Genomic DNA, 20,924 nt, shown 5'->3' with positions numbered 1-20,924 from the left:
GTGCTAGGTGCATAGTGAGCTTTCAACAAATAAACACTTATGGATTGTTCAGTTGGCTGAGAATAACTCAGACTTGCCTGAGGCATGGAAAATACAGGGTGAGAAGAGGAGGAAGTACCGATTGGTAAATGTGCATGGAAAAGCACTGCTACAGTTTGAATGTTTGTTCCCTCCTAAACTCACACTGAAATTTAATTACCATCCCAGTAGTTTGCAGGATTAAAAAAAGAAATTTGATTGCCATTGTAACAATATGTAGAGGTGGGACCTTTTTTTTTTTTTTTTTTTTTTTTTTTTTGAGACAGAGTTTCACTCATGTTGCCCAGGCTGGAGTACAATAGCACAATCTCGGCTCACTGCAACCTCCACCTCCCAGGTTCAAATGATTCTCCTGTCTCAGCCTCCTGAGTAGCTGGGATTACAGGCATCCACCACCTCACCCAGCTAATTTTTGTATTTTTAGTAGAGGTGGGTTTCACTGTATTGGCCAGGCTGATCTCAAACCTCTGACCTCAGGTGATCCGCAAGAGGTGGGACCTGTAAGAGGTGATTAGGCCATGAAGACTCTGCCCTTATGAATGGATTAATGTCATTATCAAGGGGGTGAATTTGTTATAAAAGAATAAGTTTGGCCCCTCTTGCTGTCTCAGCCTCTGTTTGCCTTTCAACAGTGGAATGATGCAGCAAGAGGGTCGTTGCCAGATGCCAGCACCTTGATACTGGACTTCTTAGCCACCATATCTGTGAGCCAATATATTTCTATTCCTTATAAATTACCCAGTCTCAAGTATTCTGTTATAGCAGCACAAAGCAAATGAAGACTAGCACTTTCCTGTCTGCTTAATAGCTTGCCCAAGAAAAACAAATGCATTTGAAAATTTATGAAAGATCTCTCTCTAAAAGCAAGCCATGATTGTTTTTAAAAAAGGAAACAGTAATCTTGGTTTTATAAATATTCCTCTTAAATTCAAAGTTCATCCTTCATATGTATTAGAGAAACAAGTTCCAGGTTTATGCATGTTATGCATGTTTAAAGTTTTACATTTAGACTCAGCCCTGTCAAATGCATTTATTCCAAACTGACTCAGCCCTCTCCCCAGCTAGATTCTTCAGAGACCGTATGAAGCTGTCAAAGTCCACTCATCACTGAAAGGAGCCACTGAGATTAGTTTTGGCAGGCAGCACTGAGCAAAGAGCAGGGCACCCCGGCCTGGGCTTGGTCAGCCTAGCAGCAGATGTGCATGTGTTCTTAGAGGCAACAATCTCCTCTTCCCACAGAACAGGTTGTGGGCTCCCAGGGACTTACTCCTTTTGCTGGGACTTGCCCCAAAGCCATCTGTCTATCTCTTAGAACTTCTTGGTTTTCCAAGCAGCAAAGTATGAGCACCTTTACTGCCAACAGTGTCCAAGAGCACCCTGATCCCAGGTGGACCCCTTTTCTGGAGGCCAGTAGCCTCAGGTAGCTTTGGAGGGTGGGCCTGCAGGGAGAGGGGCTAGGCAGTCTGTCTGTCCATGAGTGAGGGACAGACACACTCCTCAGCCCCCTGGAGGGTGGTGGTCTTCCACAGAAGCTACAGATTGGCGTTTCAGCTTCACTTCCAATGACACTGAGCCAACCAATGACCACTGGCCTCATCACAGGCCCAGGTTTCCCATCTGCCAGTGTTCATGGCCACATTGCTTCACAGGCTGAAGTCTCTGCAGGGAGAGGAGACAGCAAGGTGACTGAAGCAGGGGCAGCTGGGAAGGAGACATCTGTGATCTCTCGACCAGCAGGAACACTGCCTCCCTACCCAACCAGGTGTACATAATGCAGGAACCAGAGTGACTTTCCTTCACTCCTGAGCTTGTTTTGTTTGTGTTTGTTTGAGACAGGTCTTGCTCTGTCACCTTAGCTAGAGTGCAGTGGCACGATCTCAGCTCACTGCAGCCTCAACCTCCCAGGCTCAAGCAATCCCCTCATTTCAGTCTCCCAAGTAGCTGAGACTATAGGCATGCACCACCATGCCCAGCTATTTATTTTATTTTATTTTATTTTTTGTAGAGACAGGGTTTTGCCATATTGACCAGGCTGGTCTCAAACTCCTGACTTCGAGTAATCCTCCCGCCTCAGCCTCTCAAAGTGCTGGGATTACAGGCGTGAGCCACTGTGCCTGGCCCACTCCTGAGGTTGTTATGTGTCCTCTCGGGGAGGCCCCAGCATCACTGCTGGCTCCAGCTCCCAGCCAGGGCCCTAGGTGCACATGCAGGAGGGACGCGGCACCATCATTCTGCCCTCGCCAGGTGCCGAGGCTGTGAGTGAGCTCACCCGAGGAGGAGGGGAATCAGTGGGTGACCCCACAGCCAGGGCCTGAGCTCAGGAAAAGCGGCACTGTGGCAGGTGTGTGGTATGTCAGGAACCCAGAAGCTGCTGTCCTAGGCCCCTTTCCTCCCTACACCAAGATGTGGTGTAAATGAGGGGCCTCAGCTCAGGGACATTTTGCTGAGTGTCAGAAACAAAGGGATAGTCAGGAAACCCTGGGGAAAAGGGAATGTCAAGGTGGGTAGGTGAGGCCTTTCTACATGAGGACCAGGGGCAGGGCAGCAGAGCCCCAGAGAGGTCCAGTGGGCACCAGGGAGGGCTGCCATCTTCCTCTGTGGGGCAGGCCCTGGCTGACGGCACAGTGGTAGATAGCCCCTCCCCACCCCACTCCCCAATCAACGCAAATTCCACATACAACCAGGTCCTGTCCTCACCTCACCATGACAACCAGCACCCAGCTCGGGCCTGCATGGCCCTGGTGTGGACCCAAAGGTGGCCTGTGGGGTGAGGGCGAGGAAGGCAGCGTCCATGTCCTTTGAGGGCAAGGCTGGCCCCGAAGTGGAGCTCTGGCCCAGAGGAGAGGCAGGCTCCAGACCAGAGAGGCCAGGAGCCAGTAGAGTGAGGCCTCCCTCTGCCACCCCTTCCCCTCCCGGCCCATCCAGGGGAGACTTGGGAAGCAGGGGAGGAGCGCCCATCACTTTCCGCCCCGGGAGAGCACTGAGGGGGCTCCAGGCTGGGTGGCCATGATGTGGTAGATGGATTCCCGGAAGCGCTGGTCCCTGCTGAGCCGCTTGGCCACCTCCTTTAGCTCCTCCATGTTGTTGGCATCCAGCTGGGAGGTCATGAAGGACTGGGACGGCTTCACTGGGAAAACAGGAGCCCGACAGTCCTGTGAACAGTGCTCCCTCCACAAAGGCCTGGCCCTGTCCCCAGCCTCACACCACCCCTCACTCCCTTATGTGTGCCAAGCTTCTTCCAGCCTCTTCCCACCCACGAGCTTCCATATCCTTTGAGAAACCCAGGGCCCTGAGAATTCACCCGTTTGCCCAAGGATGGTGGGGCCAGGTTCAAGGCCACACTATCCAGCCTCAGAGCTGGGCCAACCCTTCTGGCTCCCCATGTTGCCCTCTTCCTGCCTTGTCACCACCCTACCAGGGCACGCAGACAGCCACACTCACTGTCATTCCAGGAGGTGCTAGACCGGCGCCGGTGGAAGCGGCAGCTCTTGATGCGGCGAGTGGCTGCCTTATGGATGTACACCGAGTTCTTCATGATCACGGGCATCTTGGCCTCCAGCTCAGCATTCCGGATGCACTCTTCAAAGAATCCTGTGGTGGCAGGGCCAGGAAGGGTGCGGTTCGACTGTATCCTTACCCTCAGCCGGTCCCTCCCCTCCCAAGGATCCTGGTGAGGTTGAGTAGGAAATATGCTGACCCCGTCCCTTGAGATTCCAGAGCCACCTGCTGAAGTGGACTTTCTTTGCCTTTCAAACCACAATCTGCAGCCATCTCAGGGCAGGCCTGCTGAGAACAGAGCTCTGAGCTTTTGATAAATGGAAGAAGCTCCGGCTTTCCCCCCACCACAGATCCAACAGCCACAAGAAGGCAGTGGTGCTGAGATGCATGCAGGCAGGTAACTGGAGAAGAAACCCTTCAATAGCCATAGAGCACCTCATGCATAGAAGAGCCTGTATGGGGTTCCTGGCTCTACAGGGCCGGGATCCCATCTGGGGCTGAGTGCCAAGGTTGGGGGCCAGGACCCAGAGGCAGAGCTTACTTTTCAGATGGCTCACGTCAGCTCGCATCCTCTCCTCCTTCTCCTTATTCCGCACCTTGGAATTCAGCCCCTGTTCCAGGCTTCGCAAGGCCCCCTCTGCCTCCCGGAGTCGCCTCTCCAGGTCCATGCGGACCTTCACCTCAGCCTGAGGTTGAGGAGAGGGAAATGAGAAGGAAGTCAGGTCCTGGAAGCAGCTGCCCTCTTCCCCGGAAGCCTTCCCTGGTCACCCCTGGCTCAATGGGCTTGGATGGGAGTTATCACATCCTGCCTCTGAGTATTACCCTTTGAACCAGATGGACTGGACTTGGCACCTGCACCCAGCAGGTGTCTGTCAATGATGCAGCAGACTCACTGCTTTCCTTCGTGGTGGTTCCATCCCCCGTGCCTGGCCGTCCGGTCAGACCGACAGAGATAATTCATGCAGCTACCCAGTAAAGTACAGGGGTGGGACAGGAATCTCCAGGGGAAGGGAAGGGCCCTGGCACCAGCTGCTTCCAGCAGGCCAGGTCACAGCACCTTGAGCTCCCGCTCAGCCTGCTGCTTCTCTGCTGTCAGCTCCTGCAGTGAGTTCTGCAGTGCCTGGGACTGGCTGGAGTAGAACTCACGCTCCTCCTCCAGGGCCCGTGAGCGCTCCTCGTTCTCCTTCATCCTGTGGGGACAGAAGAGGCACTTACTCAATGCTCACTCGCCAAATGGGATTGCCAATGGGTGGACAACTCCCCTTAGAGACCAAGCTGGAGAAACCTTCAATCCCAGGCTTCATGAGCTCCTGAACTTTGTGAGTCCACGCACCCAGGGGATGAGATGGATGGTGTGGTCAGTGCTGGGGGCCCTAGGTTTACAGTCAGAAGACTGGAGTCCTGGGTCCAGAGCTTGCTAGTTCTGTGACCTCAGAAAAGTCATATAACCCCTCTGAGGCTCCATTTCCTCATTTGTAAAAGGGGGCTTAAAAACTTGCCCAGCTTTCCATAAAGCATGGTGACAAGGACCTAGTAACTCTGCATGGTTCACACCACTGCACGAGATAATTATCAAGCCAGTTTTGGGTAGTGAAAGTTCTCTTCCCACTTTCCTGGTGGGGAAACGGAGTCCTAGGCAAAAGGAAGTGAGTGAGCCCTCCTTGGTCAGTGCCAAGTAGAACCCAAGAGTCCGGGTGTCCAGTTCGGGGAAAATCCCCAGACCCCAAAGCCGATGGTGTCCTCAGGGGTTGGGGCTCCCTCACCGCTTCTCTGCCAGGAGCTTCTCCTCTAAGAGCTGCTGCATCTTCTCCTCGATCTGCTGGAGGTTGCTATGGAGACCCCCGCTGGGAGGGGGCTGCTCACTCTGATTGGCCAGTGTCTGCCGGTGGTTCTCATTCTCCTCCAGCATTTCCAGGGTTTTCTTCTTCTCTATGGAGAGTTCCTGGCATGGAGGGAGGGAAGGAAAAGAAAAGCCCAACTTAGGTTCTCCAAGGTGGCTGCCCTCACCTGTTTTTCCGTTCTGGGGAGTGACCCACTCCTCTCTCAGTCCTCTGTGGCTGCTGAAATGTCTTCATTCTTCTCCAGAGCTAAAAGGCCCCGATCTCTCCCGCAAGAGGGCAAGATTACTCCTCCATCAAGAGCCATAAAGGAACCCAAAGTGCCTTCCAGTGAAGACAGCACCTACTGGAGCGGAGTCGCATGACCTCTGGGGACCTGGTTCCTCCAGGGCTGAGTGAGGAGACATATTGGGCTTACGTGAAAAACACCCAACAGGAACCAGCCCAAGAGCAGATGTAGATGCTCTCACAAACAGAGCGAGGCTGCCGTGAGCTATGATTGCACCACTGCATTCCAGCCTTGGCAACACAGCTAGAACCTGTCCCCCCACCAAAAAAAAAAAAGATGTCCTCTCCATTTATGAGACTGGGATCTTGTACTAAATGGCATTACACAGAAGCAGAGTTGAAAATATCCATGGGAACCACCTCCCATGATGTGAAACAGGGAAACATAAATGAATAAAGGCCCCACAAGCTCCAAGGCTCCAGCCAGTCAAGGGAGATAAGAAACCTTTGCAGCCTTGATGGTAATTCATGGATACAGCACAGATATGGGCCATATACCATAGGTGCCAGGCCCACTTCAGGGGATGGGCTTGGAGAGACCATGAAGACACAGTCTAGTGAAATTCACAGCTTGGAATATACACCTAGCATGTTAAGTCCCATAAAATATGTACAAAATGCCATGGGAGCCAAGAGCTCAGAGTAGATACTTGCCTAGAAAATCAGAGAAGCTTGACTGAGGAGATATTTGAGCTGAGTCTTAGAAGGGTGTGAATAGAAGTTCTCCAAGCAGAGAAGAGGTGGAAATGCTACACTGTGTAGAAGGAACAGTATGGACAAAGGTGTGGAGCATGACAGAGTTTGCTTCCTTGGGATACCTGAGCTCCATGGTTTGGAGCAGGGGTTGGGAGTCTTTGTGCGGGGCGTGGAGGGGCAGCAGAGGGAAGAGTGAGGCGAGAGGGAAGGGGAGGCTGGGGCCAGAGTTTGCACTTGCTTGCCATGCTAAGGAGTTTGTACTTTGTCCTTGAGGCATGTCACCTCCCCTCCCCATCCCAGTTTCTGTGGTATCAGATGATGGTGACCTGGCAGTTCATTTCCCTTTATGTTCAATGTCACTCAGGAGCAGCTAAGTAAACAAGACACAAGAAGGAAGTGGTGGCTGGGTGCGGTGGCTCATGCCTGTAATCCCAGCACTTTGGGAGGCCGAGGCAGGCGGATCACGAGGTCAGGAGATCAAGACCATCCTGGCGAACACGGTGAAACCCCGTCTCTACTAAAAATACAAAAAAATTAGCCGGGCATGGTGGCAGGCGCCTGTAGTCCCAGCTACTTGGGAGGCTGAGGGAGGAGAATGGTGTGAACCCGGGAGGCAGAGTTTGCAGTGAGCCGAGATTGCGCCACTGCACTCCAGCCTGGGCAACAGAGCGCAACTCTGTCTCAAAATAATAATAATAATAATAATATAAGCACCAGAGGTGGATTTCCTGAGGCCATGGTAATAGCACGGACAAGCCTGAATTTGTCCTTTTGGGTCCGAGAACAGACGCTTCTTGCTTTGGGCCTCATGCCTGTACTGGAGCTTTCAATGACCCATAGAGAAGAGATCCTTTAGATCAGCACCCCTCCATGCCCATTTCTCTTACAGATCACCCCCTGGTGAAACACTGCTGGAAAAAACAGTGTCATGTGGTCCAACCAACCAGCCTGCCACCTGGTCAACTAACCCACCAGCGGCCCCTCACCTCCAGCGTCTGCTGCAAGGACTCCGTGAGGTGCCTCAGTTCCTTTTTCTCTTGTTCTACACCCTTAAGGCATCTTGCAGTCAGTTCCAGCTCCCTGTGGGGACAGAGGGCTGAATATGGCAGTGCCCCTCTCCCCACCCCCCACCTATCACCTCTGCACATAGAAATGCTTTTGCTTCACTTCCTGTTGGGACTGAGAAGGGCTCTTGAATGGCCAGCCCCTCTGCATAGCTGGGCCCTGACAGCAGCAGTAGGGGCCTGGAGCTGAAAGGAAGTCCTAGCCACATGGGGTTGGAGTCACTTCCTCCAGGTACACATGCATCTGTCACCTGGAATAAACCTAGGGCCACCCCACAGGCAGAGGGAAACACTGGAGAAATGAAGGGGCCCCAGCCTCACCCTGTCTTCTCTGGACAGCACTTGCTAGAACCCATGGTCATTCTGACATAGAACATGGCTAAGGCCTCTCTCTGGGGTAACACGCTCCTTGCTGCCTTCTTCACAAGCTTCAGTCACCTTAGGCTTTTACACTAGTTTTCCCTCATCCTACTGGGAAAGTCTTTCCCTTCTCCTGCCCAATTTTCTAAATCCTACTCACCTTTCAAGGCCCATCTCAATCAGCCCTGTATTCAAGCCCACAAGGATCATGCATGTGTCTCAATTCCCATAACACGAGAAATCTGCATGTTTCCTGGGTGTGAATCTTGTTTCCCCAACCAGATCATATGTCCACTCTTCAAGGGAGTGGACTTGTCTTCTATTCCTTCTAGTACCTGGCAACATTCTGGAAGCTGAGTAGGTGCTTGGCTATTTACTTAGTAACAGCCTCTGGGTTTTTCCCTCCTCAAAATACATAGTTAATTGACACCCTTGGATAAGGCTGTTATAAGAAAACTTCTGGGTTATCACTGATCATGTGTGGTGATGATAATGATGAGGATGAGGATGATGATGATGACCACCACCACCCACGGCAGTAGTCTCCACATTTCTAGAGGCTGCCTCAGAATCACCTGGGGTGTTTTTAAAAAATATATAGATTTCTGGCCCAGTGCGGCAGCTCACGCCTGTAATCCCAACACTTTGGGAGGCCAAGGTGGGAGGATCATTGAGGTCAGGTGTTGGAGACCAGTCTGGCCAACATGGCAAAACCCTGTCTCTACTAAAATTACAAAAATTAGCCGAGCACGATAGTGCATGTCTGTAATCCCAGCTACTCAGGAGGCTGAGGCACGAGAATCACTTGAACCCAGGAGGCAGGGCTGCAGTGAGCAGATCGCACCACTGCACTCCAGCCTGGTGACAGAGCGAGACTCCATCTCTAAAACAAGCAAACAAACATAGATAGATAGATAGATGGATAGATAGATAGATAGATAGATAGATAGATAGATAGATAGATAGCTGGATGGATGGATAGATAGATGATAGATGGATGGATAGATAGATAGATAGATAGATAAAGTATATAGATATATATACATATATAGAAAGAGATTTCTAGGCTCTACCTTCAAGAGATTATAATTCAGTAGGTGATTACAATGTACAACTAGATTTACAAACAATACATGGTACTAAAGATCTCAAGTGACACATTCCCAAAAAGGACTATGCAGGAAAGACAGCGAATGGTGAGGGTCTTGGCCAACAGCAAGCATCTCTAGGCCAGCATGTCTTGTCTGGCCCTGGGTGAGAGAGGCTTTCATGAAGGCAAGGGGCTTTGTGGCTTGGAGGGATGCTCTGATGCCTTATACTCTAGTGGACAGAAATGACCCCGTTTGTTTGCGGCAGAGGAGGCTGCAGATTCTTCTGGAACACCCATGCCTGGAGCCTTGGAAGATAGACTCAAACTGGGATAGAGCCTGGAGCCTTGGGAAGATAGCATCTCTGAGGTGGGGGCCTCCTCAGGTCTGACGGGGAATGTGGGCTCTGCATGCCCTAATTTAGTGGCGCTCCCAATTCCCGGGCACCACCACCACCTCTTGATCTGCTCCTGCTCCATTCTCAGCTCCTGCACCACCTCCTCGAACTGCTGCTTCTCGGCCTCCAGCACCTGGTTAAGGCGCTCAAGCTCCTGAAGAGACCAGAGAGGAAGAGAAGAGTCACAGGCAGCAAAGGACCCCTGAGATCAGGACCCCCCACTCTATCCCAAAGGACCCTCTGGGATTTGTCACAGCCTGGGGCATGTGCTGCACCAGACTGGGAATTAAGTTCTAAGGCCCACTGGCACCACTCAATGACATGTAGTCTTGACAAACCCCAAATCCATGATGAACTGAGCCCACTGAAAACACATTTTGCACGCTGAAGACTGGGTTTAGGAACACTCCCAACGTTAGTCCCTGTGGCTGGAGGAAACTAGAATTCTAAATGTCTACTCCACAGGGCAGCTCCAGTCACTGCCACCATTGGGCAGGTTGACTGTCCCTCACACCCGGAGAAAAGAGTGGTGAGTGTGTATTTCCATTCAAGATCCCTGGAGTGATGTCTGTTAGAAGTGGCAAGGAAAAGCTATTCCCAACCCCAAAGTCAGAGAAGAAGGACTCTTTTTTTCTCAAGGTACCTGGGAAGCAATGACTCCAGGTGACTTCGGCTTCCCTCTGCTCTGGCCCCAAAGTGGAGGAGAACTAGAAAATGCAAGACAGGCCCCAGGGGACCAGACTTGCCCCTTCAGGAATCCCAGGAAGCCCAAGTGTTTTCCCAGCAAGTATGTGTCCTCCAGGAGTCCTATTTTCCTGGGGTTCAGTGGCAGGTGGCATGGGGGGCACATTTCATGTAGTTTGGCTTGAACCATTTTTGTGACAACTGCTTTGTTCCTCCACATTTTACACTGTGGGAGGATATTATTTCCACATTCAATTCCTTTCTCATCTTCTAGCTCCAAATTCCACTCTCATTTTCACCTGGAGGCTTTGTTCCCAAATTTAATGGAAACCCCACTGGGGAGGAAGGCTGTCTACATGGAGAAGTTGCCATGGGCCTTGAGGAGATGCAAAGAAGGAATAAAATATGAGGCAGAGGAAGGAGCCTGCATTCAAATCCTATGACCTCCATCTCTAAACTACTTGCCCAAAGAGTTGCTATTTCTTTCCCTTCTAATCATTATTGGCACTTTGGGCATGGATCACCGGTTACAAACTGACCTCAGTCTGCCAAATGTTGTCACCACCAAGGCTGCTCGCTGCTCACTGGTATTATTATTAATATTATTTTTAGAGATGGAGTCTCTGTCACTCAGGCAGAGTGGCACTCACGCAGTGTCACGATCATAGCTCACTGCAGCCTTGAACTCCCAAGCTCAAGCCATCCTCCTGCCTCAGCCTCCTGAGTATCTGGGACCATGGGCTCGAGCCACCAAACCCAGCTCTCACTGGTATTCTGATGCTCCTTCTGGGCACACCGCATGGCCACAGTGCACCTGCTAAAGGTGAGTGGGTCCGTAGGACTAGCTAAAGCCAATGGAATGAGAGCAGAAGTGGGTTACTTCCAGGCAGTTGCCTTTAAGAGGCAATGAGTGATGTGCTACGTTCCCTTCCGCCTGCCATGGCAACCAGTGTCTATATGTGACACTGGTTACCATAGATAGACATAATATAAATGTATACCATATATAGATACCATATATAGACATAATATAAATATAATTAAAATTTTATTTTATTTTATTTTATTTTATTTGAGATGGAGTCTCACTGTTGCCCAGGCTGGAGTGCAGTGGCACAATCTCGGCTCACTGCAACCTCCGCCTCCCAGATTCAAGCAATTCTTCTGCCCCAGCCTCCTGAGTAGCTGGGATTACAGGCACTCACCACCACACCCGGCTAATTTCTGTATTTTTAGTAGAGATAGGGTTTCACCATGTTGGCCAGGCTGGTCTCAAACTCCTGACCTCAGGTGATCTGCCTGCCTTGGCCTCACAATAAAATTTTCTCCCTATAGACTCTAACCCCTCTTTGATGAAATAAGAGTTTGGAGCTTCAGAAAAGTTTGAAACTCCCTATTTTATTCATTCTCAGTAGCTAACACATGATATTGGATATTGCTAATGATGATAAACCTCTTTATAGCCTCAGATTCAACAAACCTCACATATTCCCTCTCCTCAGTGGGCTCTGCCGTTTAGAGGCCTGGGGAAATTACTAGCTATAAGCATCCCTGGGCTTACACCGGAAAAATCACAGAGGCACCCAGCTCTTTTTTTTTTTTTTTTTTTTGAGACAGAGTCTCACTCTGTCACCCAGGCTGGAGTGCAGTGGCACAATCTTGGCTCACTGCAACTTCCGCCTCCCTGGTTCAAACAATTATCCTGTCTCAGCCTCCCTAGTAGCTGGGATTACAGGCACACACCACCACACCTGGCTAATTTTTGTATTTTCAGTAGAGTTGAGGTTCCACTCTGTTGGCCAGGCTGGTCTCGAACTCCTGACCTTGGGTGATCCACCCACCTTGGCCTCCCAAAGTGCTGGGATTATAGGCGTGAGCCACCATGCATGGCCAGGCGCCCAGCTCTTATGGGTCTGAGGCCTCTGCTGCTTCAGAAATGATCACCCTGGACCCACCTGGAGGCTCCACCCCATCCCTGGAAAGCCCCTTTCTCTAACTCTCCAACTTGCAAGTATTTCCCATTACTTAATACTACGCTGGGGTATCTTTTCGCAGTTGAAAATGGGGGGAGCATCAATGATTAAAACCCATTCCTTCCCTCCCTGGCATTTAAGTGCCTCGTGACACCAGCAGATCCCAGCTATGCCTCTGAGAAGCAGAAAGTGAATCTGATCCACCTGAAAATAATATGGCAAAACAATCATTTGGCTTGGAATGATTGGAATCCCCTTCTTTCCCCAGTTGTCCCAGATATATGCGATAAGGTGCTTTTCTACCTGAGTCTATACTACGTGTGCCTGGGCAGCATTTATTGCTCTGTTAACGGGCCAGAGAAACAGGCACCCATGAATCAGAACCCTCCAGGGTCAAAGGAACTTTAAAGGCGATTGAAGTCTCCATCAGATGCTTTGATCTGCTCGGTTTTCCCGCCAAGAGATGGTCCAAGCTCTGCTTGACTGGCTCTCATGACAGCCCACTTTACCCCTGAACAACCCTGATAAAAGCCTTTTCCTTACAGGCTAAACCCTCTGCTATGCTCAGCACTGCCACTCCCTGACAGCTACAAATACAAAAGCATTTATGAATAATGAAGATTTTTATTGAAAGTTTTGTGGGGCTTCAATGAGAGCGTTCTATTTCATTCATGGAGCAAAATTCCCCTCCAAAATCTCATAAGCCATCTCTGTCCCTTGCCCAAATTTTTTCTCCCTTCAGCAGCTGCCTGGCTTCCTGGGCCTTTCTCTCTGTCTCAGCTATACTCTCTCCTGAAGCCCCTCTCCTCAGCTAGGAAGCCTGCATGTCCCTGTCACCAAAATAAGAGCTAGGGAACACCTCTTAGCAAAACAAAACACAGGCAAAGCCAAGGATAGCAGCCAAAGCCCGGCCACGCTGGGCTGCTCAAGCATACCTAGCGGAGGAGGCACCCCATTTCCACCACCAGCTCTACTTGAGCCAAAAGCTGCTTCCCTCATAATCCTTCAGTGGGTACGGCTCATACCCCTTGAGGCCATAAAACAAGACTAACCTCTTTTCTCTTCAAGTATTTAAAAGAGCAATTCTGTCCTCAAGTCTCCTCTCCTCCAAACCAAATAATTCCTGTTCACCACCCTTCACAGGGCATGATTTCTCATCCTCAGTGAAACTAATTGTATTCTTGAAAAGAGTGCAGTGACATAGACTCCTGATTAGGAAGACTTAATACAGTAAAGATTCTTTCCAATTAATGTACAGGCTCAATGCAATTCCAGTAAAAACCTCAGCGAGATTTTTTCTTATAATTCTATTAATTCATGCCACACATATTTATTGTCTAATATGTTTCAAGCATCTGCCAAACTATGCACTGAGGACACGAAGATAAGCAAAAACAGATGTATCCTTGCTCTCAGGGAGCTCACAGTCTAGTGCAACTATTAATAAAAATCAGGGCCAGGAGAGGTGGCTCATACATGTAATCCTTGCACTAGCGGAGGCCAAGGTGGGAGGATTGCTTGAGCTCAGGAGTTCAAGAGCAGCCAGGCCAACATGGCAAACTCTATCTCTACTAAAAATAAAAATACAAAAAATTAGCCAGGCCTGGTGGTACAAGCCCGTAGTTCCAGCTACTTGAGGGGCTGAGGCAGAAGGATCCCTTGAGTTCGAGGGACAGAGGTTGCAGTGAGCAGAGATCACGCCACTGCACTCCAGCCTGGGTGACAAAGTGATGGATGCCCTGTCTCAAATAGATAGATAGATAGATAAATAAATAAATAAATAAATAAATAAATAAATAAATACATACATACATACATAAATACATAAATAAAATAAAATCAGACCAGGATTTTAGATCAAACTCAAACATCAAATATTACCAAAATAATCAGATACATTAGAGTAGCATTACAAACCAAGATACATGATATGCAGGGCAGGGACATGGTTCTATGTGGAGCTACCCTGATGGGCGCGAGGCAGGTATGCCATGTGAGGTTTGGGAAGATCAGATGATTCTTCAGCTGACAGATGAAGGTGAATCAATAGAAGGAAAAAGAAGGAGCATTCCAGGCAGAAGGAAAGGTAGGTACAAAGGCCCTGTGGAAACCTGCTGCCCTGAAAGAACCAAGACTGGCCCACATTGCTGGGCCCAGAGTGAGAGTGAACAGGATGCGAGGGAAGCTGGATGGACTGACAGTGGCTGTCATTTATTAAGCACTTCCTATGTTGCAAGCAGTATGTATGCAACCCTCCCAACAGCCCTACCATGAAGTACTCCCTCAGTTCAGAGAGTGCTGCCCGTGCCTTCTGTCTGTCTGCACTAGATCCAAGGCAATCTAGACCACTCCCACTCCCCTGCCCCTCCCTGCTTCATTTGCCATTTATGTGCAAACAACTCCCATGTTGATACCTGTAGTCCCTACTCTTGGTTGAGCTCCATCCTCTTATATCCAACTGTTGGCTTCACATCTCCAGCCAGATATCCAAAGATATCACAAACACATGTCCAAGAACAAATTCATGATCTTCCCCACCAGAGCTTGTGATCTTCCAGTGCACCCTGTCTCAGGGAATGCACCACCATCCACTGTTTATGCAGGTGAGAAACTTGGGAGTCATGCTTCACCCCGTCCTTCCCCTCTCTAGTCTTTCTCATTCCACCCTCAAGTCCAGTTCGTATTACCCCCCACCCCAACCCCCACTCTAGAACCCGCCAGGCAACTTCTCTTCATCTCACTGCCCTGCTCTGGTTCACACTGCTATTAGGTCTTGCCTGGACTAATGCAGTGGCCTCCCACCTGGGCTCTTTGCACTCTTTCTGGCCCCTCTTCATCCTTTTCTCCATATTGCAGCCAACATCACTATTTAAAATAGAAATCACTGTAATCCCAGCACTTTGGGAGGCCAAGGCAGGTGGATCGCCTGAGCTCAGGAGTTCGAGGCCAGCCCGGGTAACATGATGAAACCCCATCTCTACAAACAATACAAAAAATTAGCTGGGCGTGGTAGTATACACCTGTGGTCCCAGTTACTTGGGAGGCTAAGGCAGGAGGATCACTTGAGCCCAGGAGGTCGAGGCTGCAGTGAACTGAGATTGTGTCATTGCACTCCAGCCTGGGTGATAGAGGGAGACAGCCCTCCCCCTCAAAAAGGAAATCAAATCACGTTACCCACCCTTTTTCCTTACTCCCTGCTCAAAACCTTCATTGCTTCTTCTTGGTCAGTAAGAAGGATCAAAAATAGAAGATTATTTAAATAAAACATCACATATAATGAATCAGTACATTGCCATTAAAATTGATGTTTTCAAAGATATTGAATGACATGAAAAATGTATAATGTTAATGAAAGTATGATGAAAAGTATAATGAAAAGGCAGTCCATAAAACTAAATATCCAATATGCTCATAATTATATTTAAAATATACCATATATAAGAATAGTACATAGGGGAAAAAAAGACTAAAATGAAAAACATCGAAAAGTTTGGTGACAGTTGTCTGTCAATTATGGGATAAAGGATAAATTTTATTTTCTTGGCCGGGCGCGGTGGCTCAAGCCTGTAATCCCAGCACTTTGGGAGGCCGAGACGGGCGGATCAGGAGGTCAGGAGATCGAGACCATCCTGGCTAACACGGTGAAACCCCGTCTCTACTAAAAAATACAAAAAACTAGCCGGGCGAGGTGGCGGGCGCCTGTAGTCCCAGCTACTCGGGAGGCTGAGGCAGGAGAATGGTCTAAACCCGGGAGGCGGAGCTTGCAGTGAGCTGAGATCCGGCCACTGCACCCCAGCCTGGGTGACAGAGCAAGACTCTGTCTCAAAAAAAAAAAAAAAAAAAAATTTTATTTTCTTATTCATGTTTTACAAATTTTCTACAAAGAGCATGATATCTACAATTAAGGGAAAAGTTATATATTAAGGAGGAAAAAGAAAGGGAATTGAAGAACTTCAGTTTCCAGCTCAGCATGTAAGGAATTTAGAAGTTGTCACTTCATTCTAATAAGTAAAAAGCTGAACAAGCCAGATGCAGTGGCTCACGCCTGTAATCCCAACACTTTGGGAGATGGATCACTTGAGCCCAGGAGTCTGAGACCATCCTGGGCAATATAGTGAGACTTGTCTCTAAATAAAATAAATTTAAAAACCAAACAAACTGAAAAATCAGCAAGTCTTCTTACATCATCAGAGAAGTGAGGTCTTAAGAAGGAATTACCCAGTCTCAGGTATTCCTTTATAGCAATGCAAGAATGGCCTAAGACACAGACACAGAGAGTCACACTAATGAGGCAGAAACTACCAGCAGAAACCTCCATGGGAACCAGTACTGGAGTAGGAAAACCTGAACTGTAATTGACAAATTGCTGGAGGTTCAGTTTGAAGAGTTAAAACTCCAGTGGGCGCCAATCTTAGGGAGGTCTCCTCCCTTCTGTGAGTTATAACTCCAGGAGCCCTACCAGGTTCTCAGTGAATGTAAAGGGAAAGCAGCCATTTGGAAATGCAACACAGCATTCTGTTTTTTTGTTTTTTTGTTTGTTTGTTTTTTGAGACAGAGTCTTGCTCTGTCACCCAGGCCGGAGTGCAGTGGCGTGATCTTGGCTCACTGCAACCTCTGCCTCACGGGTTCAAGCGATTCTCCTGTCTCAATCTTCCATGTAGCTGGGTCTACAGGCATGCACCACCATACCCAGCTGATTTTTGTATTTTTAGTAGAGACGGGATTTTGCCATGTCGCCCAGGCTGGTCTTGAATTCCTGACCTCAGGTGATCCACCCACCTTGGCCTTTCAAAGTGCTGGGATTACACTGTGCCTGAGCCCATTCTGTTCTTCTTTACAAAGCCTGCCATACATAAACTATTATATCAGAGCCTAACCTGTTTTATCAGAATGTAACCTACTTGGGAGAAGGGAAATACCAAATTCCAGCCCACTGTACTCATGCTGTTCTGCCTAAGGTGGAGGAAAGCACTGAGAAGCACATTAGGTTCACAGTCCAAAGGCGCAACTCACCAAAAAGCTAAGATCTAATCATAGGACTGTAGAATGCTTCCCCTCCCACTGCAGCTCACCACCACATCACTAAAGGTCTATTTACACACACAACTCCTTTTACCCAGTACATCATGGCTGGGGGAAAAATAAAGGGCATTCAACAAAAAATCACAAGGCATACTAGAAGGCAAAAAACACAATTCAAAGAGGTAGAGCAAGCATCAGAACCAGGTCAGATATGGTAGGAATGCTGGTATTATCAGACCAGGAATTTAAACACAAACTATGATTAATATGTAAAGAGCTTGAATGACAAAAGTAGACAACATGCAAGAACAGATGGATAGCATAAGTAGAGAGATGAAAATTCTAAGAATAAAAAAGAAATGCAAGAGATCATAAACACTGTAAAAGAGTGAAGAACACCTACGATGGGATCATTGTGAGACTGGACATGGCCAAGGAAAAAAATCTCTGAGCTTGAGGCTATGACAATAGAAATTTCCAAAACTGAAAAGCAAAGAGAAAAAAGGCTGGGGAAAAAAAAAAAAAACCTCAGAACAGAATATCGAAGAACTGTGTGACAACTGCAAAAGGTGCAACATGTATAATGAGAATAATCAGAATAAGGACTAGAAGCAATATTTGAAGCAATGACTGAGAGTTTTCCCATATTAATGTCAGACATCAAACCACAGATCCAGGAAGCTAAGAGAACACCAAGTGAATAAATGCCCCAAACAAACCATACCTAAAAATTTCATATTTAAACTTCAAAAAATCAAAGATGAGGAAAAATACCTTAAGAAGCCAGAAGAAGAAAAAATTACATATTGAAGAAAGAAGATAAGAATTACATCTGATTTTTCCTCAGAAACCATGAAAGCAAGAAGAGAATGGAGTGAAATATTTAAAGTATTGAGAGAATAAAACACCAACTTAGAATTCTGTACCCTGTAAAATCATCCTTCAAAAGTGAAGGAGAAATACTTTCTCAGACAAACAAAAACAGAGGGAATTTGTTGCCAGTAGACCTGCCTTGCAAGAAATGTTAAAAGAAGTCCACAGGGAGAAGGAAAATGATATAGGTCAGAAACTCATATCTATATAAGGAAAGGAAGAGCATCAGAGAGTGAATAAGTGTGGGAAAGCAAAATAAATATGGCCTGGGAAGGATTCCATACTTTCATATTTGAGTCCTTGTGGATGAACTGTAACCCAGCTTAATAGACAAAATTGAAAACCTAACTTAATAGTATGCAGCTGTAACAATAGCGGAGCGTTGCCAATCCCAGCGACCATACTTCAACCACTCATAGACTGCTGAATGTCCAAACTGCATTCAAATAAAGCAAATGCCAAGCTGTAACCAATCTTGCTGCTTCTGTACCTCACTTCTGATTTCTGTATGTCACTTTACCTTTTTTGTCTATAAATTTGTTCTGATCACAGGCACCCCTGGAGTCTCTGTCAATCTGCTGTGATTCTGGGGGCTGCCTGATTCACGAATCTTTCATTGCTCAATTAAACCCTTTTATTTTTTATTTTTATTTTTATTTATTTTATTTTATTATTTTTGAGATGGAGTCTTCCTCTGCAACCCAGGCTGGAGTACGGTGGCACGATCTTGGCTCACTGCAACTTTCGCCTCCTAGGTTCAAGTGATTCTCCTGCCTCAGTCTCCTGAGTGGCTGAGACTACAGACATGCACCACTACGCCCAGGGTCTTGCTGTCACCCAGGCTGAAGTGCAGTGGTACAATCATAGCTCACTGTAACTCCTGGGTTCAAGTAATCCTCTGCCTCAGCCTCCTGAGTGGCGAGGACTACAGGCATATGCCACTATCCCTGGTGAAATTTTTTCTTTCTCTCTCTCTTTTTTTTTTTTTTTTTGGTAGAGACTGGGCCTTGCTGTGTTGCCCAGGCTTGCCACGAACTCCTGGCCTTAATCAATCCTCCTGCCTTGGCTTCCCAAAGTGCTGGGATTACAGGCATGCACCACTGTGCCCAGACCCCAAATATAAAAGAATAGAAATCATGTAATGTCTGCTCCTAAACCAAAGTGGAATTGTGCTAGAAATCAACAACAGAAAGTTAGCTGGAAAATCCGCAAAATACTTGAATATTAAAAAACACATTTCTAAATAACACGTGTGTCAAAGAAGAAATATCAAGAGAAATGTAAAGATACTTTGAACTAAATGAAAATACAACTCATCAAAATTTGTGGAATGTAACAAAAGCAGTGCTTTGAGAGAAATGCATAGCTCCAGATTAATATATTAGAAAAGAAGAAATATCTAAAATCAATAATCTAAGCTTCCACATTAGGAAACTAGAAAAAAAAAGAGAAAATTAAATCAAAGGTAATCAGAAAAAAAGAAATAAAACTTAGAGCAGAAATCAATGAAATTGAAAACAGGAAATCAACAGAGAAAACAAAATCAAAAGCCAGTTCTTTGAAGAGATAAATAAAATTCGTAAGACTCTAGCTACACTAAGTAAAAAGAAAGAAGACACAAATTATTAATATCAGAAATGAAAGAGGGGACATAACTACAGATACCACAGACATTAAAAGGATAATAAAGAACTATGATGAATAACTCTATGCCAACAAATTTGATAACTCAGATGAAGTGGACCAACTCCTTGAAAGACACAATCTGTCAAAACTTACACAAGAAGAAACAGACAATTTGAATAGGCCTATATCTACTAAATAAATTGAACCAATAATTAATACCCTTCCAAAACAGAAAGCACCAGGCCCAGAGGGGCTCACTGATGAATTCTACCAAACATTTAAGAAACTATACCAATTCTCTACAATCTTTTTTTCTGAAGATAGAAGCCAAGGGAATACTTCCTAATCCATTCAATGAGGCTAAAATTACCTTACCAAAACCTAATAGAGACATTATAAGAAAACTACAGCCTGGCCAGGCACAGAGGCTCATACCTGTAATCCCAGCACTTTGGGAGGCCAAGGTAGGCAGATCACTTGAGGCCAGGAGTTTGAGACCAGCCTGACCAACATGGCAAAACCATGTCTCTAATAAAAAATACAAAAATTAGCCAGGTATGGTGGCACACACCTGTAATCCCAGCTACCTGGGAAACTAAGGCACAAGATCCCTTGAACCTGGGAGGAGGAGTTTGCAGTGAGCCGAGATGGTGCCACTGCACTTGAACCTGGGTGACAGAGCAAGACTCTGTCTCAAAAAAAGAAAAAAAGAAAGAAAAGGAGAAAAAGAAAACTACAGACCAATATCTTTCATGAACACAGATGCAAAAATTTTCAACAAAATATTAGCAAATCAAATCCAGCAATGGGCTAGGTGAGGTGGTTCATGCCTGTAATCCCAGCACTTTGGGAGGCTGAGGCAGGTGGATTACCTGAGGTCAGGAGTTTGAAATCAGCCTGACCAACATGGTGAAACTCCGTCTCTACTAAAAATACAAAATTAGCCGGGCATAGTGGCTTATACCTGTAATCCCAGTTACTTGGTAGGCTGAGGCAGGAGAATCGCTTGAACACAGGAGGCAGAGGTAACAGTGAGCCAAGATGGCACTACTGCAACTCTAGCCTAGACAACAAGACTGAAACTCTGTTTCAAAACAAACAAACAAACAACAACAACAACAAACAAAACCAAATCCAAACGAATAATACATCACAACTAAGTGGAATTTATTCCCACGTTTACAAGCTTGGTTCAATATTTGAAAATCAATTAATATAATCCAGCATATCAACAGGCTAAAGAAGAGGAAAAAAAATCATATGGAAAAAGCATTTGACAAAATCCAACACCAATTGGTGACAAAAACTCTCAGCAAACTAGTAATAGAGGGGAACTTCCTCAATGTAATAGAGAACATCTGCAAAAACCTATAGCTAGCATCATACTAAATGGTAAGAAACTAGAAACTTGCCTGATAAAATCAGAAAGGAAGAAGATAAGGATGTACCCTCTCACCAGCGCTTTTCAACATTGTACT

General features: G+C 47.0%; 1 protein-coding gene across 3 annotated transcripts in view; it reads right to left on the bottom strand.

The window, feature by feature from the left end:
- Positions 1-448: 448 nt before the first annotated feature.
- The window catches only part of PLEKHD1 (pleckstrin homology and coiled-coil domain containing D1), a 47,620-nt gene continuing 27,144 nt past the window's right edge, over positions 449-20,924 (bottom strand). Inside the window, exons 1-8 of one of the 3 annotated variants that reach the window (XM_065548958.2) lie at positions 9,912-10,284; positions 9,328-9,422; positions 7,346-7,439; positions 5,301-5,479; positions 4,595-4,727; positions 4,079-4,223; positions 3,481-3,630; positions 1,982-3,166 (exon numbers count right to left, since the gene is read on the bottom strand). In XM_065548958.2, the coding sequence (XP_065405030.1) occupies positions 2,997-3,166; positions 3,481-3,630; positions 4,079-4,223; positions 4,595-4,727; positions 5,301-5,479; positions 7,346-7,439; positions 9,328-9,422; positions 9,912-10,172 (1,227 nt within the window). In that variant the 5' untranslated portion in view covers positions 10,173-10,284 and the 3' untranslated portion in view covers positions 1,982-2,996. Of the gene's footprint in view, positions 3,167-3,480; positions 3,631-4,078; positions 4,224-4,594; positions 4,728-5,300; positions 5,480-7,345; positions 7,440-9,327; positions 9,423-9,911; positions 10,285-20,924 lie in introns of those variants that run through there. The other 2 variants (XM_005561609.5, XM_073997625.1) reach the window with 2 other exon arrangements.

The sequence above is a fragment of the Macaca fascicularis genome, chromosome 7 (genome assembly GCF_037993035.2).
Source record: "Macaca fascicularis isolate 582-1 chromosome 7, T2T-MFA8v1.1".
NCBI lineage: Eukaryota > Metazoa > Chordata > Mammalia > Primates > Cercopithecidae > Macaca > Macaca fascicularis.
Note: the sequence above shows the minus strand (reverse complement) of the source record. Positions and strands in the feature narration are given on the sequence as shown.